The sequence below is a fragment of the Apus apus genome, chromosome 5, assembly GCF_020740795.1.
Source record: "Apus apus isolate bApuApu2 chromosome 5, bApuApu2.pri.cur, whole genome shotgun sequence".
NCBI classification, from domain to species: Eukaryota; Metazoa; Chordata; class Aves; order Apodiformes; family Apodidae; genus Apus; species Apus apus.
Genome location: NC_067286.1, coordinates 11,699,996 through 11,725,625, shown reverse-complemented (window position 1 = coordinate 11,725,625; position 25,630 = coordinate 11,699,996). Strand labels below are relative to the sequence as shown.

General features: G+C 42.1%; 1 protein-coding gene across 4 annotated transcripts in view; it reads right to left on the bottom strand.

Annotated features, from left to right (window-relative positions):
- The window catches only part of DENND2B (DENN domain containing 2B), a 180,585-nt gene that overhangs the window by 33,534 nt on the left and 121,421 nt on the right, over window positions 1–25,630 (bottom strand). For all 4 annotated transcript variants that reach the window (XR_007889634.1, XM_051620907.1, XM_051620908.1 and 1 more), the window contains 7 exons: window positions 19,399–19,547; window positions 16,520–16,735; window positions 14,235–14,331; window positions 13,280–13,324; window positions 11,206–11,390; window positions 10,445–10,554; window positions 9,070–9,139 (listed from right to left, as the gene is read on the bottom strand). Coding sequence is in view for 3 of the 4 variants with exons in the window: in XM_051620907.1 (XP_051476867.1) it covers window positions 9,070–9,139; window positions 10,445–10,554; window positions 11,206–11,390; window positions 13,280–13,324; window positions 14,235–14,331; window positions 16,520–16,735; window positions 19,399–19,547 (872 nt within the window). In the remaining variant the exon portion in view is untranslated. The remainder of the gene's footprint in view (window positions 1–9,069; window positions 9,140–10,444; window positions 10,555–11,205; window positions 11,391–13,279; window positions 13,325–14,234; window positions 14,332–16,519; window positions 16,736–19,398; window positions 19,548–25,630) is intronic.

Below are 25,630 nucleotides of genomic sequence, written 5' to 3'. Positions count from 1 at the left end.
TAGAGAAGAAAACTGTTTAAATTGGCACAACTGATGTGTATTCCCACAGGATACTGGACTCTGCAGCCCTGCTTGTACCACTGCAGGGAAAGGCCCTTCAGCGCTCTGTGTGAAACCTCTTGCTGGATTCAGCTTATTTACTGGAAAAGAAGTAGAATTAGGCCAATACTCAGCACTTTAGAAAAGCCATGCTCACTGGAAGGTCCTTAGAGCTGAAAGCTGGTCTGTCTGTGTCCTGCATGTGCACAATGCACACAGATGGCAGTGACATCCATGCATAGCAGCTTCCCACTGTATTTTTATTAAGCTGGTTTTCTGTAGCTCTGACTGATTTCCACCAGATCAGCAGGCACAAACTTCCTAGGGGCTGTTATTTTAACAAAGCAGTTTGTTGACTTCAGATGCAGTCACAGTTCGTGCCAAGTTACAAGGCGAAGAAGTCCTGACACTGCCTTGTCCAGGAGCACTTGTCCATCCCAGCACAGAACGGCTGCAGGTATGTTAGCAAACCCCAGCAGCCCAGCAGCAAACAGCTGGAAGTGGGGACCAAGACAACAGGTGAGGCTGTCTACTTCCTTGCATCTTGTGGAGTCAGCTGTGTTTGTGCTTCATGGAGTGAAAGGTGGCTGTAAAAGAATCTCTTGGCCTCCCTTTGTCTTTTTGTGCAACTGTACATTATTGATCTGTAGCACTGAATCATCTCCATTAATAACAACTCGGTGATAAAGGTGCTCAGTCACTGTTTCCATCAGCTTCTGCCCACTTGTACATTCAGCCAAAGTGGGTGATCACCTCCTTGGTATCCACACAGAAGGCCAGTATATTTTTAGCTTTGTCTCATCATTAGACTCTGCTGATACAGTGATTGACCTCCCCACAATGTGTTTGACGTTTACATGCCACACAGATGTTATTCAAGAGAAACTGAGGGGTAGCTGTGCTTTTTAAAACTGAATATTGCAATCTAGATTTGGACAGTCAGCAGGTGCCTGCCTGTTATAATAAAGACCTCAAAAAATACCAAAGCTAAGTGAACACAGATGAGTCTATTTCTGGATCCAAACCTGCTCACTGCACGTCACATCTCTGAAAAAGCAGAGCCCTTTTTTGTCCATATTAGGTATAAAACCCTTCCTAAACGCACTGAGTGATTATATCAAGCATGTGGGATTTTGGTTAAAATCATTGTGTCAAATCTGCAGGAATGCCGAAGCCATGCCAGAAGCCTTGGATAGCTCCCAGCCAAGAGCTGTCTCACTGAGTGCCAGTAAAAACATCACATTCCTGGGTCATCTATAAGACCAGAAACAGTAACTTCTTAGCTTTTACTCAAAGATTCTCCTTTATGAAATACCATTGCTTTCAAACGTCTTAAAGGCTACATGTCTCTAAGAGCTGGCATTCTACCCTCCTTGCACTCATCGTATAGCACATCCTTTTCTGTTGTTCCAGAAGCTTTTTCTTGCAAACAGCACAGCCCCCCAGATACACACAAATCATTTAAGAGGCAGGAAACAAAAGCCTCAGGCAGATCCACTCTGAGGGGCAGGACTTCTCAAATTTTAAGACTGGCAACCCTTAACATAAACTCCCCTCTTCAGCCATTAGTGCACACCTCAAAGATGGATCTAAACCACCTGCTCATTGGGCTTTAGTTTGCTTCTTTCCCAGAGAAACATCATATGGAACATGACACTCCTCCCTTCTCTGTCTGAACTCATTTCACTAGGGGAGACAGTATTGGTTTAACCTCCCCTCTTCCAAGTTGCAGGCTGTGCTCTACAAGGTAGCTGCAAAGCCCTGAAGTCATGCTCTCCAAGGATCACTTTCCACATGACAAATAGGTCCAGTTCAGCTGTATGGTAAAGTAACCCAGCTGAGAGGCATCTGAGAGTCCCTGCATTGATGCACTGCACCCCTCCTGGAAGGATGGAGGGGATGATGTTTTGATTTGTTTTCAATTTGTTTACATGGAGCCCAGGATATTTTCAGCCTTAGTCCAGTATCACAAATCAAAATGCTAATGAGTTTTGTTGATAATGAGACGGTTTCCCAAGAGGATGAACTGACAAGAACTTGGCTACAAGATGGAAGAGCTGAGATCTGCATCAGGACTGGTTGGCAAGTGGCTGAGGACAATCCTTTTTTTCTAGTGAGTTTAGTGTGAAGTTCACTGACTAAAGTCCACTCCAAAACCTGCATTGCCAGGAGAAACTGGAGGCTTTTGCTCCCAAATATAAGCCTGACATTTTTCTCTTTCAAATTACACCTCCCTGCTTGCATGCTTGAAATCTAGGAGAGCCTTCAGAGATCTCCCAGTCTGGCATAGCACTGACAGTCTCTCACACACCTTCTTTCAAAGCAAGGCAGGCTGTCCCTGCAGTGTGCATACTCACCAGCCAGTCAGACACATAACTCAGTGGCCTGGGTTTTTTAAGATACTGGGCAGACTGTGGGGTTCTATCTCAAGGAAGCAGGAATAAAGCAAGAAACAGATTATCATCAGCCTGAAGACTCCAGAAGGGCTGTGTTTCTTCCTCCTCAAAATGGCACCAGGCAAACAGGTCCCATTGTTGTGCCAGGAGAGGATTAGTTTGCATACTAGGAAAAATTTCTTTACTGAAGAAGAGGTGAAGCATTGGAATGGGCTGCCCATGGAGGTGGTGGAGTCACCATCCCTGGAGGTGTTCAAGAAGCATTTAGATGTGGTACTTCAGGATATAGTTTAGTGGTCGTGGTAATTGGATTACGGTTGGACTTGACAATCTTGAAGGTCTCTTCCAACCTTAATGATTCTATGATTCTCTGATTCTGTATCTCTCCTGAGATCTTCTAAGTAATTTCCCAGAGAGCATCATTGGGAAAATCAGAGGAAGCAGTGAGGGCAGCCCCAAAGCCAGGTGAAAAAGGACCGTCACAAATGCACAGCAGCAGCTGAGCTGTCTGAAGGAAGAAGCCTTTGCAAAGCACATGCATTAGCTCTGCCTAAGCCTCCAACACCCTGGTCTCCCTTTGAGACCAGAACTGTAGATGCTTCAACTGCAATTAGCTGTAACTAAAGGAATGATCACATAACAGAGATAGAACATAAAAATATTTAAATTACAAAGCAAATGCTATTTTCACACACACATTGTGTGTTTACTCCCTTCTGCAGGAGAGTGAAAAGGACACTATTTTAATCCTACCTGGCTCTAGGACTGTCTTGATCTTGGAACAATGAAGGATGCAGATTCAATCAAAAGCTTAAACAGGGAAACATGGTATTCCTGAATAACCTTCCCACACATTTCTCCTGCTCAGTTGTATTATAGCCACACACAAGTTGATGGAGTGTGTAGCTTGAACAGATGACATCAAGAAGATAGAGATGCCTCCCATTAATATTTTGTACAGATATTAGGATAAGGCTTGGCAGTTTCACTAAACAACATACTGAATATCCAGTAAGACTCCTTCTTGGGAAGTCCGCTCTTTTGTTGTTGGCTTAATGTAAAGAATGATAGATCTACAAAGACTGAAAAATGGGTTTGCAGAAATCAGGTTATTGTGTCAGATCAGATCACAGTCATATTCTCATGGCCACACAAGGCCGGGCCTCACCCGGCAAGCCAACATATCAAGAAACAGAGATGTTCCTTAATGGTGTCAGGAATCAAAACAGTTCAGATGCTGAGAGTCTAAAATGAACACATCGGTCACAAGCCAGCTCCTGTGGCAGCTCTTGATCCCTTGTTAGGGCCGATCCAAATTCAGACCATGAGAAAACTGTGGGTGTTTTAAATCCAAAAGTTTGTGTTAAAGCCTTCCTGTTATATGTGAAACTTGAACTTTTAATGCCAGAGCACCCAATGTGCACAGGGTTGTCAAGGGTGCTTGGAGAGAGCAGAATGGAGGGAAGAAGGCAAGGGTGAGAAAAGGTTTTCCAGTTCCATAAACATCAGTCTGCATCCCACAAAAGTTGCTTTCACAGTGTAACAAATTCCCCTTTCCTGCCCCAGAAAATGCAGGATGAACTTGTCCCACCTAAGGATGGGTTTTTGTGTTTTAATGTACAGACTTCATGTTCAGGCATCCACTCCTCCACTGACTCCCAGGGCTGCCTTGTCTTAGCCTAGAAAAGTGCTGGAGGAGCATTTTCTGAGAGGTAGAAGAGAGGCAGGGTAGGGTGAAAGAGACTCGGCAAGTATTCCTATTATTTCTGCAATTACAAAGTTATCAGCCAAGAAATCCTGACATTGTCAGGCTTTCTGTACTGAAGGTCTGCTCTGGGTCTTCTCAGATGTCTGCCCTATATGACAGAAATGTGTGTCTCCTACTGTCCCCAGGAACCAGATGCCAGCTGTTAAAATGAACCGCAGGACACTGTTTTGAGGATGCAGTATCTTATACTCTAGTATTGCCCCACTAGCTAGAACTAGCACCCCACAGCATCTGCAGCAACCCCCATAGCAGTGAAGCCCAAGATGCTTGTGATGATCCCATAAAACAGCAGCTTACATGCCATGATGTCCCTGGGGACAGGGGCTGGCATAGCTGTGGATCCCATCCATAATGCCCCTGACAGCCTATGCTGCCAAGGAGCCGCACTGGATCCAAGCATCTCCCAAAGGCTACAGGCATGGTATTTCTCTGACTGTTTACACCCTTTCCCTGGGCTGCAGAGACCAATTGTGGCCTCCCAGTAAGGAAAGTTTTGCAGATTTTCCAGTGTGTGGGTCTTGCAGCTGTCAGCAGAAACCCACTGAGAAGGTCCCTGCTTTCACCACTGTGATCCTTGTACATCCACTGTGTTCTTACTGGGCACAAGCCAGTGGGGTTCCACAGATAGAGAGGAGCTAAGACTTCAGTCAAGCCCTTTAGAAAGCAATTGTTTACCATATTAAATCAAGGCAATTATTAGAATGAAATTATACACTAAACCAAAGTAAAAAATCTGCATTTTACAAGGTACACTAAGATTCATGTTACAGCAGCTTCACCCATGCTCCTTCCCCACCATGTGCTCCTGCTGTCCCCGTGTTCCTGCTCTCCCTTCTGCTCAGGTTGCTGCCCACAGCACTGGGAACACCATAATATCCACTGGAAAGGGCTGTGACCAGCCAGGTGAGGCTAAACCCTCAGCAGGAGCTGCTCAAATATTCCTTGCTGCTGACATACGTGTATTGCAGCCCAAGAACAGCTCTAGAAAAGAGCCCAGCAAGTTGACGGATTAGTTAGCATGGAAAAGAAAGTTAAATTAATCTGAGTTATTAAAATAAAGTGTCTTGTTTGCAGTAAAATGGCATGGTAGTGTAAGTATTCATATTTCTACTATATATCGACCTATTTCCTTTTATATGAGGATGCATACTTCTTACATTGTCACTAGGACAGTTGTTACATGGTTGCCTTGGAGGTACCAAGATGTAACTGGAAACCTCCATGCTATCTATGGAAGTGCAGATTGTTTGCTGTGGTACAAGAGGTTACATTCCATTCTGTTCCAAAAGGAAACAAAAAATATAAATACATTTAAAGGGGATACTTTAGAGGACGTGTAGTACAAACAGAACATAATTGTCACTGGTATCCCTTGAGGTAGTTTTGGCAGGATTTAAGCACACTAACCCCCACCCCCCAGAAAAACCCCCAACCAAACAAAAAGAATCAGGAAGACTGAAATCTGAAGGCAGAGAAGTGGAGCAGTTTGTTCAAGTCACAACATGCCAAAGGAGAACAAGGCTGAGAAAAAGTAATTGTTTCACAAAAAAAGGAATCCTAGCACCAACATCCACAGAAGACACAGAAAGATGTCCTCACAGGACCAGGCTGGCTGGCCCATCCAGCCATGGACCCTGCTGCCAAGGGCTGACAAATGCTCTAGAAGGTGTGGGACACCTCTTGCTTTTTTAAATTCTTATTTTATTTTTTATTTATGGTATTACAAGGCCACCCCTCTCCAGGACAGCTAGGGAATATTTTCCAAGGAAATAGCCTCACAGCAGTTGGCTTGTCTTGAAGCAGAGCAGTTCATAATTACTTCAGGGTTTTCATATGGCTCTATATTACACAGTATGGCCCCACCTTTCTCTTATGTAATGTTTACCAAAAACTGCACATAGTTCTCAAATTATGGCTATTGCACTTGACAAAACTTGTGGGTTGGGAATGGGACTAATCAGAGGAGATGTTGTGCACTCCTGAACATCAGAGTTACCCTGATTCAAGCTTTCAGAACCTGCTCAGGAAATTGGACACCCAAATACAAAAATCTGCTTTAGAGCCCAAGCCTCTGGTATACAAAGAGTGCCTGCAGAATTTACACGCTCCTTGTTGCCTGTACAAATTCTGTATTTACATCTATATAAAATAAGAAAGCATGCATTTGACTGTAAATAGAAATACCACACTGAAGTACACATCAGTGAGGCTGTTCCACTCATGCACGGACCTTTCCAGGGGATAAGAAATTGTTACTCTTTGTGAGCACAGCTGAACTCTATCAAGAAGGCACTTCAGGTAACAACCACTATTCCATTTATCCCAGCAGGACAGAAAAAGGTTGCAGGATCCAAACAACAGCAGATCTCTGCTACTTTTTTTGTTTCCCCAGATGCTGAGATATTTCTCTGCAGCTTCCAAAATCCTCTTTCTTTCTAAGCCCCAGACTGTGACAATTTTGCTCTCAGAAGGCACAGCAGGATTTGCCCCAGAAAGGGACAAGCTGGCAAAATATATTGGTATCACTCCTCTTTCTTCTGCTGGGTAGGCTATACCAGTGAGGTGAGACATGTCAGCTGCTGCATGCTAGTTTTTGGAACCAGAGGAAATTAAGAATTAATTAAGTGATCCTGAATTAAGTGATCTCCCAGGGCAGCATCAGATCACCTTTATTACTGGCTTTATAATTATTAGATAGATTTAGCAAGACAGTACTTATTTTTCCCTTTTTAAAAAATATTTTTTGCTGTCTGGTTGATTGATTTTTCCCATAGCCATTGGAAGACAAAAATAATCACCAGTGTTGTCCTAAAACACCATTTGTATAAAAACATGTAGTATCGATTTAATTCTGTTGCCTGTATTTCCTATTATGTTAATCTATCTTCTGTACCACCTGAAAGTCAGTGTCCTATTTTTTTCTTACCTTTAACATAGGGTGAATTTCACTGAGCCTTAAGTAAGTAAAAAAAAAAATCTTCATTAATCTTTCATCAACAAACTAACTCATCATTTTTGTGTATGTGTCTTTTTTATCATGTCTGATTATTTTTCAGTCTCAGCCAGGTCCAGGATCAACTGTTTTGGATTTCACAAATGTAAGTTCTGGGCATGATTTGAAACTTCCAAACATACCCAGAAATATAAAAGTTTTAAACCATCTTTACCTAGTAGAGTGAAAACATTCTTTAACTTAATTCTAGCCAATATTTTCTAAGGTTTTGTGTTGTTTTTGTTGTTTTTTTTAAATATACCTTATTATCCTTTTAAATGACAACACATGAAGTAATGGAATTGTACTGCTGCCCGACATTATTTACATCAGCAAGGATACCTTCTAGGGCCTCCACTTGTTTATCTCTGAATCACCCTCCAACCAGTCCTAGATGTACTGGAACACAAGCTTTCATTGACATTTCCTTTTCACATATAAACCTTGTTATGGCCCACACTTATACCCTGTGTTACACACAGTGAACCTCTGTGATGCTACCTACGGCAAATACCGCCCACAGAATTGATAAACAAGTTTTCTGTTTTGTTAGTTTAAACAAAACTTCTTGCAAATAGAGGAACCACACACAGCAATACCTCCCAGACAAGAGCATCTGCTGTCTGCACGACAAGGAGCTCTGCCATAGGCAAAGAGCAGGGTAAGAGCAAGGTTGGGCACAGGCAGCAAGCAGTATGGAGGGTGCTGTTCTAATGACAGTGAGTAGCTCTGTCTACTGGAAGACACTGAAAGATACTGAAAGCAGGTGATCCCTGCTTAGAAAGGTGGAAAATCATACCAGAGAGTCAAGGAAGGGGAAAGTGTCAGTGTCCCTTTCTCTTAGATGAGGGCACCTATTCACAAGTTTGCAATGCTGTGCTGGTGTAGACATTCCTCTTGCACAGAGTATGCAAAATATGCCTGCAGCATCCAATATGGGTATAAACTCTTCAACCAAGTGTAGGCAACTGTCACTTGAACAGTAAAGGAGACCTGGCTCCCTGCCTACTCACTTGCAACCAGCTCCAAACCCTTCCAAGAAGTGATGAACATAGGCTGGTGCTGCTGTATGCTTTGCTGCTATCCAGCCATATCTGCAGGGTGGACAGCAAAACTGCTGTCTGCACTGTGCTTCACCTGCCTTAATACACTTTGTGAGCTTTTGTGCAGTTTCCTCCCCACCCCTCCCCTCCCGCACACACACTGTCATGCTCTCAAATTATCATGTAACCAGTGATTTTCCAGGTGATGAGACAAAACTCCTTGGTAGGCTGTCAGGTCCCCACACCACCAGTTGACCTCCTGCCCCAACACGAGGACTGAAGAGGAGCCTGGGAACTTAGACTTCCCTGCACCGACATGGGCTTATTGCATGGTCCTAAGCAAATGCTATTGGTGACCTGCTCTCCACCATTGCTGCCCCCTACTTGGCAGGGTGGTTTATTTACCTACAGCACAGACCTGCTGCAGACTGATTAGGCAGTGCTGACAGAGCACTTTGGAGATGTAAGCAGCTGTCCAAGAGATAAATGCTACTCACAAATGTTTAGAAATACCACATTTGCCTTTGTTTGCAGTGTTGTAGTATTTCTGATTCTGCTTGAAAGCACATAATGTAAAGAATTTGAAAAGTAGAGTGCTCACATAAGAAACTTTCCACATTCATATGAATTTCCTACAAGACCTGGGATCTCTTTGATTGAAACAGCCATGACAAGTTCTTATTTTACTTGAGCTCCTTACATTTCCAGATTTCAGAGTGATTTACTCTGTTCTGTTTTAAAACCATGAGAGATACCCTCAAAGTTAAGATAATAGTTTTGAGGTATTGTTTAACATAATTCCAATCTCTGAGGTGAAGGTGATGTACTTACCAGCAGCCTCCTGCAATAACCAAACCTCCGGCTCCCATCTTCCCCAGTCAGCATGAAAGAGAAGGTCTCACTAGAAGTAAAGAAATTACCCAGATCTTACTATCAGAACTACAGCATAGCTAGGAGGTAGACAATTTAGAAAGGGATACTGCCTGGCTTCATGAGCCAGTAAAAAGTTCCATACATCTTCTTGGCTACAGTAATCCCTTTAGGTGAATGCTACTTCCTTGCCACCATTGAAAGTCCCTCTAGACACACTCCAAACAGGTCTTACTTCATTTATATGCCTCAGACCATGCATCTTAAAAAGCTGTATCATATTCTAGAGGAATATGGGGAGACCCCACCTGGAGTACTGCATCAAGTTCTGGAATCCTCAGCACAAAAAAGACATGAACCTGTTGGAGCAAGTCCAGAGGAGGGCCACAAAAATAATCACAGGAATGAAACACCTCTGCTATGGGGACAGGCTGAGAGAGTTGGGGTTGTTCAGCCTGGAGAAGAGAAGGCTCTGGGGAGACCTTATTGCAAACTTTCAATACGTAACTTGGGCCTATAGGAAAGATGAGGACAAACACTTTAATAGGGCCTATAGCCATAGGGCAAAGGGTTGTGGATGCCTCATCTCTGGAAACATTCAAGGTCAAGTTGGACAGGGCTTTGAGCAAACTGAACTAGTTGAAGATGTCCCTGATCTTGGCAGGAAGGTTGGACTAGATGACCTTTAAAGGTCCATTCCAACACAAACCATTCCATGATTCTATCCCTTTTGCCCCTTCTAGTACTTCTACACATTCAGATCAACTGGTTCTGACACATTGATGCAAGGGGAAAAAAAGTACATTTTTTTGAGATTTCTTTTGACTGAAAAAGAAAATGCAAGTCTGGCTCTCCCTTCCCTTGCTCTTCTCCTGACATTAATCTTTGAGAGAAGGAAGCTAGGGCTCCTCTGCTGGTAGAGAGCTCAGCTCCAATAACCTTCTCAGAACAGCATTGCTTTGAGCCAAATGAAGAGGTGTCCTGCAATGTTAGACAAGCATTCTGGGGTAAATTACTAGGGGAGGTGGTGGGCAGAGCCCTGTCCTCTTTGAGATTTATTTTAAGTACTTCCATTTATGCTTTTGGGTTTATCACTGAGAGGAACCTTCAAACCTCTTCCCCTCAGCCACACAGGCCTGTGAGGCAGGCAGAAGAGAGCAGAAAAATAATACAGAACTTAAAAAAAAAAAAAAAGATAAATTTTAAATACAGCGACTTGAGCCTGAAGTGGCCAAGACTCAAACTGCTACTTCCTTAATTGGGCATCGGCGAGCCCGGGGCTGCTCCAGCTGCAGTCCATCAGCACTGTGCAGCTGAGGAGCTCCAAACCACTCACCTGTTGTATTCAGAGACTGGGAGCCAGTCCTTGGCATCAGGAAAGCAGAACTGAGGGATGGCCTTGAGGCGCTCCTCTGCCTCACGCATCTGCTTGGTTGGCCTTTCTAGCTGCGGGGAGACAATGGAGGGTCAGTCAGTGAGTTACTGTTAGTGCCAGCTTCACAGCTCTTCTCAGGAGGGGGGCGTTACTAATGAGCTTTGAAGAGCAAGGACCCAGCAGCTTGTCCCTTTTTTGGGCTTGGTAGAGTGAGGCACGACCCCAGGACAGGCTTAAAGATGCTAGTACAATAGAAATAATCACTGCAGGGTTTTTTTAATTGTTCAAAACTCCCTTGTTGCACAATGGCCACTTAAAACACAGTCCTAAATCAAATTCCTTTCTGCTGCAAGAGCACAAGAGAAATACCATAGATCAGCAAAAGCGTTTTCATTGGCCTCAGTGAGTTTTTGAACAAATTCTAATACAGCTAAGATAGTGGCTACATTAGAGTTAAAAGTGAAATATTTAGCAGCTGAATTTAAACACAATCTTTAAGCACTTACTATCATGCCAAAGTCTCCAGCACTGGAAAAGATATATTTGTAAAGAGGGAAAGCTTTCAGTCACCTTCTCTACACCCTTCCAATTATAACAGATCACTTTGGAATAATTATGAAAGCTGAATGAATAACACCATTTTAAAAAGAGAATTGCTAGTTTTCTTACTGATTCACTTGGTTGATCTTAGAATGAACTCTAAGTAAGAATTTTTCTTTTACCTTAGGAAACTGATATGTCACTTCTGGGAGATAAGTGTTTTTAGAGGGCTTCTTTTTCAGTGATACTACCACAAAATACTCAAATAACTCCCGTTCCTGCCACTCAATCAGCTCCAGTTCCAGGGTTCGATAACTTGGAGCCCTCTTCAGCATTGACTGGATGTGCACGAGGCGCTGGGTGTGAGCTAGCATGGAAAAGAAAAGAAAAAAGAAAATAAAGACAGATCATTACCTGGGACTGCCATGTGTCTGTGTAAGCAACAGCCATTCACTAAGGACTTTCAACTTGCTAGTGTATTGTTCCAAGCATTTTCTGCTTTCAAAAGCAAGCCTTCATACTGTAGTCTCCCTCACTAATTGCACCCATAAATCAAAACTCTGTCCAAGTACTTAAGTGATGCAACACTAAGTCACTGAAATAATTTGCAGTTCCCAACTGTTACCCTGTCAAAGGTCTGCTTCTTGTTCCCTTGTAAAACTAGATTATAACCCCTTAGGTGGGTGTGCAAGTGCAATATAGGATCTCTAGGGTGACACCTCTCAAACCTGATTTGGACCTGGTTTACACTGGTGCAAAGCGGTTCTGTGACCTGTCCCTGCATCACACAGCTTCATGCTAAGAACCACTGAAGGTATATATCACCTTCTTTACAGCACAGGCATAGTCCACACAAGCCATGGAACCATCTCCAGGGAAGGGGGAAGGAAAGAGGTGCAAATTTCCTCCTGTGGGATTGATTTGCTTGTGCCAGTTCAGTGGAGGGGCAATCTTAGATTCATCCAGTCTTGATTCAAAGATATGCCTTGATCTAGTGATTTGTTGCTAGATGTCTATGGTGAACTAGTCAGCTACATCATTACAAGTTCTGGTAGACCAATAAGAGAAAACAGCTAAGTAAAACCAGCTTCCTGCATGCTCTTCCCTATCTCTTCATACCAGAATCTCTGTGCTCTGGCAAATGAGTTATTAGCAACACCTAACAATCCCTTAAGGCTATATTCACTGACACTGCCCACAGATTGCAGAAGGCAGACTGTCCCTTGTGGTAGGGAAATAAGATGTCACAAGCACTTGACCACAACAGTAATTATCTGACTGAAAGAAAGGGAAACCCCTTAATGACCAGGAGTCATACAACTGCTACAACTGGTTCAGCAACACAAAAATTAAAAATTATTTTGATAAAGCATTTTGGGTCTTTGTGTGACTGCACAACTGGGGAAGCTAAATCCCAAGAATTAACTTGCCTTGTTCTGCCTTGAGAAAGCCCCACACTGCCAGTCAGTGCTTCATATCTGCAAGAGGTGAAGCCAAAGAGACCACCCACCCTGACAGATTAATTCTGCTGTACTACATGTGACAACTGGATCTTTGGCTCAGGATGCCCTGAGAGCATCAATGTAAGCATAAGGTCACACAGGAGCATTTTTTCCCCTTACTTACAACATGATAGGTTTTTAGTAATAAAACTAAACTATTAGCAACTATCTGTTGTTACTGCCTTCAGATTTTTCATAGTTCTCTCCATGTACCAGGACTTTTAGAAAATGAGGGACTAATTTACTGGCTTGGCTTAAGCAGAATTTGTGCAGGTGCTGTGCACTGATAAAGGAATTTACACAATTTTGAGACTGCAGACCTAGAAAAGAATATAAGAACTGCTACAATGGATCAGAGCCAGAACCTTTTCTTCAACAGCAGCTAGCAGCAAACATTTAAAGCAGTGTATGAATAAGAAAGGAGCATATTTATCCCATATCTTCCCTCTAAGTTTGCACCTAGTACTCAGTCTGGAAAATAATCAGCATCTGAGTAGTGGTTGACTGAGCAAATCTATCAAAGGTCCTGTTCTTCATTATATGACAGAGTTGCCAAATCCTTGTTAGATCCTCACAGCTTATTTTTGCCCTTGCTTTCCACACCCAAGCTCCTGTGTTGGAAACTTTGTGATTTCTGCAGTAACAGAGTTAGCACAGTTCAGGAAGGAAAATATAGGCCATTGATGGGAACAATGTACATTGATAAGGTCTGTGACAGTGGCTGACTAGAAGTTATTGAAGGCTGATCTCTTACCTTTAAACCTGTCGTCTGAGTCACTCTCACTCTCACTGTTCTCATCTGCCAAGGAGATAGAGGGATCAGTTAATGCAAAACCAAAGCAAACACAAACTTGGTTCACTGTGGTGAAGCTGAGAAAAATCATTCCTCACACTGAGCCTTGTGATCCACACATGCTCTGTCCTTGGTTTTAAAATATCTTGAAATAAACAGTTTAAATGGCTCCTCTAGATTCTGTTTTCCTTGGAGTAAGTTTAGATTTTGTTTGAGAATAAGAGCTTCATTTTGATGAGAGCGCAAATGTAATGCCCTATTACAGCAGCTGGTTGCACTGAACCCTTATCTATGCTAAACTATAGAGGTGAATGTGCCGTTTGGAAAACGGATTTTAACCCTTCCACTTCTTATTCAGACTTCAATTTTTTAAAAAGAAAAAAAAAGGTTATGCAGAAGTCAAAGTAAGTCTTATAAGCTTTGTCTGGGCAACATTTTCAATCACCAGAACTCAGCAAACTGGGTGAGAGTAGCACACAAAACCTTCTGACAAGATGTACTTCTGAGGTTACTCACATTAAAGCTCTATTGTATTCCTACTGCAAACACAGCCTGAATTTCTTTTTGGCCCTTGCTTTTCCAGAAGCAGTCTGAAGCGCAGTGTGAGTTACATTCACATGCCAGGAAAGACATGGATGGATTACAAGGTCAAAACTGTGAATTTTGGACAAAATGTAGAGATTCCAATTACTCAAGAAGTGAACTAAAGAAGAAGCTGGGCAATCTGGCTGATCAGACTGGATAGACAACGCTGAGAATACCCCATTTTCTCCTTTTGCAGGTAGAAAGTCATCATTGTTCAGCGGAGAAAGTTCTAAACAAATTAGAGCCTGGAGTAGATGTGGAGGAAATAAAGGAATCTGTTATCCCTGTAACATTCAAATGGATTCACTGAGCCCTGATGCTTGTGTCATACCTCGTAGAGATGCTGTCTCAATATTGGACATAGAAAGTTTCTTCAGTCGTTTTTTTCCCCTTTTTGCACTGTAGATGGAATTGATTCTTTGGACAAGCTGCAAAATAACAAAATGAGGCATCAGCAAGACAAAACGATTTTGTGTTGGGGGACTTTAAATTAATCTATACAAAGAACTTGACCACAGATAGGCCAGCTAACTCCCCCAAAGCTTTTACTGTTTCAAAGTGCATTATCTCTCTTATTTGGAATCCCATTTGTTTGAATCTCTTATTTTGAATCTCACTCTTTGACCTATGGATATATTTTTAAAACCAATGAAATAACTCAGACAACTAAACCAAATTTGCAAAACTGTCAGACATTTGCAATAAAAGCACAATATGGCTGAGGATTCAAAGGATTCATCCTCTACCACCTCATTCCTCTCTCTCTGTGATGTTGTCTTTTCACTTGCATTGTCTACCTGTGATCCATTAGCCATATCCAACTTTGCCAAACTCTCATGGGACTGCAAGATCATATTCTTATTATGAATATAGGAGTAACTAATGTGTTAGCACCTCTCTGGACATCACAGAAGGAGATGGCCCAGTTTTTTAAAGTCTTTTCTGGTACAGAGTGAACCAGCTGTTTTGAAGCTATATCAGCTGAGGATCTGGCCCATATAGACTTCTCTCGCTCCCTTCCAACTCATAATGTACTTGCCTTATTTCAGAGGTGCTGTATCATACCCACCTCCCTACAACCTCCTTTCAGGTAGTTGTAGAGGGCAATGAGGTCTCCCCTCGGCCTCCTCTTCTCCAAACTAAACATCCCTAGTTCCCTCAGCCACTCCTCCAATTACTTGCTCTCTAGGCCCTTCACCAGCTCGGTGGTTCTTCTCTGGACACGCTCCAGCACCTCAGTGTCCCTCCTGTAGTAAGGGGCCCAGAACTCAACACAGTACTCGAGGTGCAGCAAGTGGCCAAAATTGCAGGGGAGGTTTCTTGTGAGTGTTATTTGGTGGAGTGTGTGTGGTGTTTGTGTTTGTTTGGGGTTTTGTTGTGTGAGGGGTTTTTGAAGTTAGCTACTAGTACGGGCTTTAGCTGGCTTTAACCAGCACTAGGCAGAATTTTAATTCCTGGTAATCACCTTTATGGCTTCCCTTATTAGGGCTAATGCAGATAATAATTGTCTATTAAAAAGTATTGGAGATTATGGAAAATAATGAGACAACTTGTGTTTAGTGCCCTCAACGAGAGGCTATGATTACTAAGAACTTGTAATTAAACATAATATTACAACTTCTGGAGAGTAAGAAATATATAGTAATTAATCTTCATAATGTTTTTATGAGTCAGGAATAGTACATTTCATTACAGTTTGCAAAAGCTGGTTTACCTCAACTTGCAGAGAGAAACTAATTCACTGTAGACACAGTAAAAAGTCAGTAAGAGAGCACAGATTGGAACAAAAACTCATGCACCCCCTGCAACAAAGGAAGAGGGTCTGAACACAAACATCTCCCTCTATTCACAGTATTTACAGCCATGTGCTTTAAAATATGCTCTCTAATGGAAACTGGAGAGAGCCTAATATACAGTAAAAATCAACTTTGTTCACAAGCCAAAAAATAAATGTATTGGCAGTTCTTGATACTGCTTTAGAAAAGGTTTGTTGAGGTTTTTTGTTGTTGTCTGGTAGCCTGGGTTTTTTTCACATCCTATTTTGAATTGGAAAAATCCTTGAAATATGGAAAAATAATTTTTACTTCAAATCCATCAAGACAACCGGGTTATTAGGATGGGTTAGGTTGTGAGTAAATGAAGGGAAACATATTAGGCCAGTAGCAGTTAATTTCCTGAGATCAGTAAACAAACGATGGGTGAAAAAACCCACTTGAGATGTTGCTGCATGTTAGAAATAAAATTTGCTTGACCATGACCCATTCAAAATCATGAAGACAGGTACACAAAAATGCTCTGGCCCACAGAGCACAGAGAAAATTGTGGAAAAAAGAACTGGCTTTAAATCATTTTTGTGCAAAGATGGCAGTCAGATGTTTGCTACTATTGGAACAAGGCAGTTAGTCCCTTCTAAGGAAGGGATTTTCACAGTACAGCTGTATGTTTAAAAGGAGCAGGTTTTGGCTTCTGAAAATTAACATTTCTGTTTTGACCTCAGTTTTCCTTTAGGATACAAAAAAAGAGCATTAAGTGATGGCTAAAGGCTGGATAGAAATTTGCAGGCTCTTGCAGACAGGTGACCTATCCCCAGCATAAACCTGATCGCCTTGCCAGTACCTTTGGGATCCTCCTGGCCCGCCGTGTAGACAGCAGCTCACTTGTGGTGCTCAGGCTGTCCTCATTGAGGCTGGAAGGGGAGGAGGGGATGCCAAGCTGAGCCAGCAGCAGCATGTCATCGTGGCTGTGCCGCTTGGGCAGGCGGGGTAGGCGGTGGCTCTTCCTTTCTGACCAGTTCCCGATGCGCAGGGACTGGCTGCTGGGCTTCAATGGCAGCTGCAGAAACGAGAACAGCTTGAGCTCCTCCCCTCCTCAGGGCAGAGAAACCTTTTTGTGAATCAGTGGAGGCTACGCAAGGCCCTCATGCCAGGTGAGACACTGCTTTGTGGGATGTGTATGAAGAGAGGGTTTAAAGGTTAAAACAAAGAGAGAGGAGTCAATATCTAGACTTTAAAGTTCGAAGAAAACAATAGTACTTTTGGCTTTGGTGCAGCCACATCACATCAGCTCTTTGAGCCTTCAAACCCAACTTAGAGGCTTGGATGACATCAGAACACTCACCTGATCTGTCTCTTTCACTTGCAGTGGTTAAAACCAAGAGCAATTAAACTGAAGTTGCTATTTTATCCTCGAGAAAGAAGGTAGAACATCAAGCTTGCTGCATTTGCATGGTGTTAAGGTGTTTTAACATCTGCCAATGTGCACAGGCACCATAACAGCTTTGTCCTGCACTCGCAAATAATTCCCTTTAAAACACAAAACTGTTATCATTGCAGGAGGAATGTCTCACTGGCAGGATTTAGCACCAAGTGACAGCTATCTTTAAAAAAACTGGAGCTCTTTTGGAGCAGTCCTTCAAGCAGCTCTGTCAGACTCTCAGGAAGGTCATCTGGCAGGCTGGCAAGGCCAGGTCCTTGCCTTCTCCTCCCAAACACAAACACTGCAAGAAGATTAACCAGCTTGTCTAGAAAACAGTGCTGTTATGTCATACAGCTGTCAGTTGGCATTTTCTAATATTCTATTAGCAGTATTATGAGCTATCAACCTGCAATAATAAATACCCCATTTGTACTACTTGGAGGGTTTTACCTACTACAGCACCCTACTATCTGGGATTAAACATAGGTGTTTGTGTATGTATCGGCTTTGCATCAGAAATACAATGTCATGAATAAAATATTACGTTTGTATCTGACTTGAAAAACTGAAAGTAATGAATGTAACGAGAAAGGAGTAGATGCAGTGGGACTCAAAATTACCACAGGTCAGTGTTTCTGAGGTCTCTGCTTACCACAGGTTAGTGTGGCCAGTAAAATCTGCAGCAGTCTATACTTTAATGAAAGGGATTATTTTTGGAGATGATAGTTGAGATCCTGCTGACCTTCTGATCTCTTCCATCTTGTTTATCATCATCTGTGACTGATAAATCATGTTGCTAATCCAACTATGTTGCTATGCTGGAAAAAAACTGGGTGATAAATCATTGCCAAAGCTGTCCTTCTTCAGGAAATTGAGAATTTTCTATTTCTGGTCACTGGAGAATCACCCAGACCCACAGCTGACCCGCTCTGAGTGTCTCTTCACTTTATACATCAGCACAATGACAGGGCAGTTATGGCAGGACTTACTCCTTGAAGGAAACTCCTGGCAGCATTTCAAAAGGAAGCTACCAGAATTAAGATAGCCCTGTTACAAAGATACCAGAGAGTACTTCTTTATTGAGCAACTTCAGAAAAGTTTTTTTAATATATATATTCTTTGATCACCCTGTGTAAAACTGAGAACAACAAACAGTATCTCACTATGGACCCATATGGTTCCTACCCTGATGGTACACCCTATTGGATCCTTCAGATGCTACACCATTCCTGCTAACACACACAAAGCTCAAAATAATTGTTATGCATCATCTGTCTCTCATGACGAGGTTATCTTCATAGCTGCAATTTCTGTTTCTCCTTAGTCTGCCTGATTACTGCTTTCCTCTTGTTCCCTTTTCAGTAGCTTTCCTGAAAACAATCCTGGTTTACAAAATGATGTATTGGGTGCATAGTCATGATCCTTGTCAGGCTTCTTTTGCCTCTTGAACTGTGCTGCTCCCATGCACAGAAAATAAGTGAAATATATTCAGTTTTGATCTAGGTCTCTTTACAAGGCAAAAATGTAAATTGTTGTGACCTTTTGTTCAACTGCAAATGTTTTTGTTTATTCAGTGCAAAATAAAGTTCCTTTCAAAGGTGTTTTGAATCTCAAAATTAAGTATGTGATGAAATTTATATTCTTCCTTATGAACACAATGATCCCATGAACAACAAAGCAACCTGGCACTACATGGCGTTCATAAAAAACAGATTGCTTTGGAAAATTCACCACAAAACTGAAAGTCTGCAGGGTTCCATGGTCTTTGTGCTATAAACACAACTTATACAGGCTTGTTAAATGCAGACACTTAGGTTTTTCTGATTATTTTATTATTCATTTACTGGGAAGCATACTTGGCCTTCTCCATTTTACAATCAAACACACCATCCTACGTGCTTCACATTAGCAAGGTCCCAATAAGTCTCACATAACAACACACGTGCAAGATTAAGCAGCTGACTTTTTCCCTTCTGCTCCTACTGAAAGCCCAGCAGCAAAAGCAGAGACAACTCACAAAGAGGCGCAGCCACACAAACAATTTAGGGGGCAGATTCAGCTCACAACCAACCGGTGGAAGGATTCTGCTTAAACTCACCAGGCTGCAGCCAGCACAAAGAGCCACCAGCTTCTGCAGCTACAGCTGCCCAGAGCATTCCCAGCAACAATTCATGCATTCTCTTTTTCCAGACACCTTTCCTCACTCAGTGCAGCTGCTCTTCCTCCTATGCCACGATTAATCTTGCCAAAGCTTCAAATAACCTTCAAGCAGAGAAAGACTGCTGCCGTGATGCCCTTACCTGGGGAGGTGATGTGTATTTCCTGTCCTGCGGCGTCCACATCCTGTGCAAAGAATCTAGGGAATTCTCCGAGAGCTGATGGGATTTTCGGCCCGCGTGACGGCCTTTCAGCTCCACATCCTCGTACGGGTTTTCCTTGGGTGACTCGCCTTCACGTTTTTTGGTTTGGTTTTTTTTTTTTAGGAAAAGAAAAACAGACAGGAATGTTAAGTTAAAAAAATAAAAAAAATAAAAATCATGTGAACCAAGTAAAAGGCTTTCAGAAAAGCTCCTCAGCTTTCAGCATGACTCATCCCTCTAGCTGCAGCTGGAAGTATTTGGAGAACTTGGCTATGAGGTCGACAAGTTTTTTGGTGGTTGTTTTTTTTACTCCTTTTTCTTTGTTTTAATAAAATGCAAAGCTTTCACAAGACGTGCTTCTGAGCATCCACAGCTGTGGAAAATTTACGGATATATAAAAGCTAAGACACATAACTACTTTAAAGTGTATCAGTAGATTTTACACATCTATAGCAGCTACTCATAGAGTGAAATTAATAGTGATAAATAACTGTTCTCAAGATACCACCCTTACATGCAGTAAGAACTTTTATTTGATGCTACCTTCACTTTTCTCTTTCCTTGAGAGTAGGCAAAGAAAGAACAAACTCCACCTCAGCAATGACATGAGAGAAGACTGGAAAATGTGTATGTGAGGGAAGAACTTCTGCCCCAGTCATACTGCATCCTCCAAGTGCTCTTTCAAACACACCATGCCTTCTAATTAAGCATCTCTTCATGCCATCCAGAGAGAGACCTGGACAAGCTTGAGAAGTGGGCCCATATGGACCTCGTGAGTATCAACAAGTGCAAGGTCCTGCATCTGGATCAGGGCAAACTGCAGTTATCAGTACAGGTTTGGGGATGAAGGGATTGAAAGCAGCCTTCCAGAGAAGGGCTTGGGGGTTCTGGTGGATGAAATGCTGGACATGAGCAAGCAATGTGTGCTTGCAGCCCAGAAGGCTAATCGTATGCTGGGCTGCATCAGAAGAGTGGCCAGCAGGTGGAGGGAGGTGATTCTGCCCCTCTACTTTGCTCTGGTGAGACCCCAGCTGGAGTACTGCATACAGATCTGGAGTCCACAGGACAGGAAAGACATGGAGCTGTTGGAGCAGGTCCAGAGGAGGGCCACAAAAAGCATCAAAGGAATAGAATACCTCTGCTATGAGGATAGGCTGAGAGTGTTAAAGTTGTTCAGCCTGGAGAAAAGCAGGCCCTGGGGAGACCTTCTAGCAGCCTTTCAATACTTAGAGGGGGCTTATAAGAAAGATGGGGACAAACATTTTAGCAGGGTCTGTTTCAAGAGGACAAGGGATGATGGTTTTAAACTAAAAGATAGTAGATTCAGTCTAGAGAGATGATAGGTGCCCCATCCCTGGAAACATTCAAGGTCAGTTGGATGGGGCTCTGAGCAACCTGATCTACTTGAGGATGTCCTTGTTCACGGCAGAGAAGTTGGACTAGATGGCCTTTAAAGGGCCGTTCCAACACAAACTGTTCTGTGATTCAATGTATGTAAAATTAATATCTTGCAGAAGGAAACTCACCCTGTCAGTACTATATAGGTGCTTGAACCATTAATCACTAAATAGACATAAATGCAATATACATCAAAAAGCAGACTGCAGGCTTTGAATTTTTAGCATTTGAAAACTGTAACCAAAATTTATAGACCAGATTTAAGTGAGATCTAGTACCCCTCAGCAGCCTAAAGATCAGTGGGATAACCCACCATCTTCTCAAAACTCCTGAAGACACTAAACCTCTCACTAAGAAGTGTGAAGATGAATGAGGTGATCAGCAAAAGCTCATAATCAGCAACTGATTTAGAAATTCCAGTTTTTGGAGTACATGGTCCTTCTAGTTTTCCAATTTTCTTACACAGAAAATCATCCTCAAAAAACTGACCTACTCAAATTCAAGACTTGAGTTTGCAGAAACTTGAGACATGAACAAAGTTCAAAGCTTATGAGCCAACTTGCTTTTGGCTTTATATCTAAAAATCACTCTAAAACTCATGGGTTTAGTACTGTGTATACATATTGCAATACAAACTATTCAATATATGAAATTCAGATTTTACTACATATTTAATAAATTAAGATTTGAGGACAGAAAGCTGTAGCATGATTCACACTTGCAGAAAATATTCACCACTTTTGAAAATATGACAGTTAAGACATAATTCATACCCAGTTCATTTGACTACCAGGGTGTTGTTGTTCTAGACAGAATATTTATTACATTTCTTTATTGTACTAAAGAAAACAAAAGTATTTTGTGTTTTCTACTTTATTGCTAAGCCTGAAAGAGTGAGACTGCTTGATTCATCAATTATAGTGATAAGAGTTTTTGCTTAGCAAGTTCACATATTCACAATACAAGTAAAAATAGTTTTGCTTCAGTAGCACATCATACTAGGACTTGTAGTTAAATATAAGCACAAGAATGAATGTTTTAGCTTTGTTTTAATTAGAAGCCTGAATAACTGCTGCTCTTGGAGAATGTTTGAATTGGCAATCACAGTGTATTATTTCATCCAGAGGGAATCTGATTCTAGAGGCTGCACCACCATCATGTTCAACCTGCATGCTGCATGGAAAGAACCTTCAGGTGCTTAATTCAATGAACAGGATAAATATTGAGCAACAAATAGTCCTACAAAAATTTAAAGCCACAGTTGTTCTGGAGGGACTACAGAACTGATTTATTCCTTCTGCAGAAGAAAAATCAACAGATATTGCACACTAATTCTTTTACTTGTAAAGTCTAGAGCTCTAGATATGACAACCATAACAAAAATAACTGTTCAACTTTGCAAAATGCTGTTGCTTATTCACAGCTAATTGGACTGTACTAGCATAACAACATTTCTTGTAAGCCCAAGTCAAGCACAGGTTAAGTAAGCATTCTAGAATGGATTAACAGATTTCAAAATACCCGGCTACATTAGGCAGTGCTGAAACATATGCTTGCTTGTGAAAACAAATGTGATTACATTAGTCTGCATAGTCTCAGGAGTCTGAGGAGAAACAAGCCCATCAGCTGAAAATAAGCCTTTTTTAAAATGTAAAGCATTTAAAAGTTTTAGAGTGATTCTCTTTCCAAGACAGAATGTAAAACAGAATTGCTTGAACTCAGTTAAACTCAGCATTACTAATGTTGTCCTAAAATATTAAGTATAGAAACAGGCCGAGAGAAGTCTTGGATGAGAAAAGAGGGAGGAGCAAGGAACCATGGGCAGAGGCTGCTTTTCTGACTCATATTCTCTACCAAAAGAAAGCTCAGGCCAAATTCCTCTTCAGTGTAACTTGAAGGTCAGTGGAGACACCACAGGGATTTTAACCCTTTCCCTAGAGCTGAGAGAGTTTCTTAGATGACTGGCTTGCTGTTCAAGAATACTTGTTTCTTTTCATTTTCTCATTTGCTTAAAAAAGTTATTTCAGGATTTTTATTTCCTTTTATTTTGAAGCTATACCTTGAGGACAAATACGCCTTACTTTTTTTTTTCTTCTTTTTTTTAAAGAATAAACTCTCCCACCAAATCTCTCATAACGAAGTAAGTCTGGTCAACCTGAAACAACATGGTCTTGCTGATTTGGCAATTGAAAACAGCATTTAATTCAGCCAGTGAACTAAAAGAGATAATTTATTTGTCTAGGTCTTCAGTAATTTTCAAACCCTAGATAACCACCCTTTTCCAGTAAAAATGCCCTCTCTAGTAGATGAGACAAAAAGACCAGACACATACAAAGAGCACTAAGCAGCCCAGACAGACTGTTTTTTTGAGTGTTGAGAGTAGGAAGGAAAAGAAACCCAAGATGGCCAGCAAGCTAAGCTGTGTGAGGGTACCCTGAACTGCCTTAGAGCAACATTTAACCCTATGACTCTGCACTGTGACTCCCTTCCATGGGAGAAAGACCTGGGAACTGATGGCCACCAGTAGACGTAGGTCCCACACCATTGTGAGGCTCTGGGGAAGGGCTGTAGTGGTGGCTGCTATTGTTTCTCCAGCACAAAAATGAGAAGAGTTTCCACACAGCTCAGCTGGTTCAGAGGTTTGCAGCTTTGATCTCTGCATTTCTTCTCAACACCATCACTTCTCTAGTCTCAAGACCCAGGCAAGGAATGTTCACAACCTGCAAGCTGCAGTGCTCTTGCATTCATCTGGATTTGTTGCAAAAGAAAAACACATTTACAATGAAAGGGCAAGGAAACATCCTTGTTCCCTCCATATGGATGTCTCTATTGGAAGCCAAAAGGAGAAACATTATTCAGGATAAAGGCCAAGCTTGTCTTAATGAGGCTGATCCAATGCCACACGCGACAACAGCAGACTATCACTGACTTCAAAGGAAGCTGAATCAGACCCCCAGAATGCATATGGTCACACAAAATAGTAAGTCTGATAAACATTGTCTCTAACCACCATCTCTGCTTCCAGATCAGTTCCCTTTATAAGCTGCTTTATTATTTTGTTTTTAGTTTCCCATTCTCTTGAATTCTACGTCATGAACTTCTGAGTTAACACAGGACATTCATCTACATGACATTTATCTTCAGAAGCTCTCACAGGCAATTTAATGATTGGTCCATAGGGGAAAGAAAAAACAAACAAATATAAAGTAATCCGTAATCTTTAGAAAAGTCCTGAGGAATGTAGTGCTTTGAGTTTAAGCATTGATGAGTTTCCTCCAGCTTTTGCAGTTCCTCACTGTGATGCCCCACTGAGCCGAGGTGGTTCACAATGTTCCTCTCCCTGCTCAGCCTCTGAGACGTGGCAAATGGGAAGCAGAGGCAGACTCAGCAAGGCTGTCTCATACTGAGAAAGGAGTGAAAAGTAAAAAAAAATGCAGGGAGACACTTCTCTATAAATGGCAGAAAGCAGGGAAATGCAGCACTTCTTTCTAGATGGGACAAATAATTATCAGAAGAATGAAGTGATTCACTGAGTGCTGATTATAACTCCTGCCTTCGGCACTGCCAAGAAGCGAGAAGAACTGAACAGCAGGTATGCAGTAAGGGAAAGGGCTCATCGACTTGTGCTAACTTAGATGCCTAAATTAGGAGCAGAGATACTGTCTCCAGAGGGTGATGCTGAATGCCCGAGCTGGGAGCCTCCTGCCTTTCTTTGCTGGCTCCATAGGAGGCCCAGGCCCCTGCACTTTACTGCTAAGTTAGACAGAGTTAGCACCTCACAAATGACAAAGTGTGTGTTTCTTGCATGCTAGAGCATGTGCACAAAATACAGGGCAATTAATGTATTTTACATTACAATGAACTGGGAGATGAAAGCTTCAACTGCCATCACAGGAGAGACTTGGGAAAAAGCAGCACATACCTCCGAGGCAAGGAGCTGCAAATAGTGGCAATAAATGTGCAGAAGAGGCCCAGATAGGCAGAATCAGGACTGAATAACAGACAAGTGGAAATACCCAAGTGAGCATTCTGTAAGAACCTCTGATGCTTGTGGCCCCTGTCTGCTCGACCTTTTGCAATGTTTTTGTAACAACAGACACAAGGTGCAACATCAGCCCCTTTCCACACATAATTCCTCTGATGGCATCTACAAATCCTTGAATTACTTTTTTTGCTCCCTGCCCATGACTTCTATTCAGTTGTAGATGTAGTAAAATTCATCCAGCTCTCGCCCATTTGCTGCACACAAGCCCTTGCAGAAGATTAAGATAAAATACAACTGGGCAAGGAAGAAGCAAGCAGAGAAGGGTGGTTAGGGAATTCTGCTTTTGCTGCCTTTGCAGAGGAAGCCATCAGAATGAATCTCTGGGTGCAGGCACTGAAGGAGGGAGCAGCACAGGATTCATGCACTCTGCATACTCACAGCTCCCCAGTGTCTCTGGGCACTTAAGTCCAAAGAACTGCTCAATGGTGAGAATCCAGGTGTGTTCTGCATATGCATTACTCATGCATTTTATTCATAAAATTACACAAACTCAGATTCACACCACCAGTCCTTGAAGGAAACAGCCACTGGGATGTTTACGAGAATGTTCAGATCAAATGGATGAAAACCACAGAATCTCCACGCTCTCTTAAAGTATCTGAGCTTAGATCTCTAGTGCATAGATGAGCTCTTTCAACATCAGAGAAGCTGCAATTATGCATCTCAGCTGAGGCATTTACCCCAGGAATCTGTAGAAAGATGAATAATTTCCATATCAAATTACAGCTA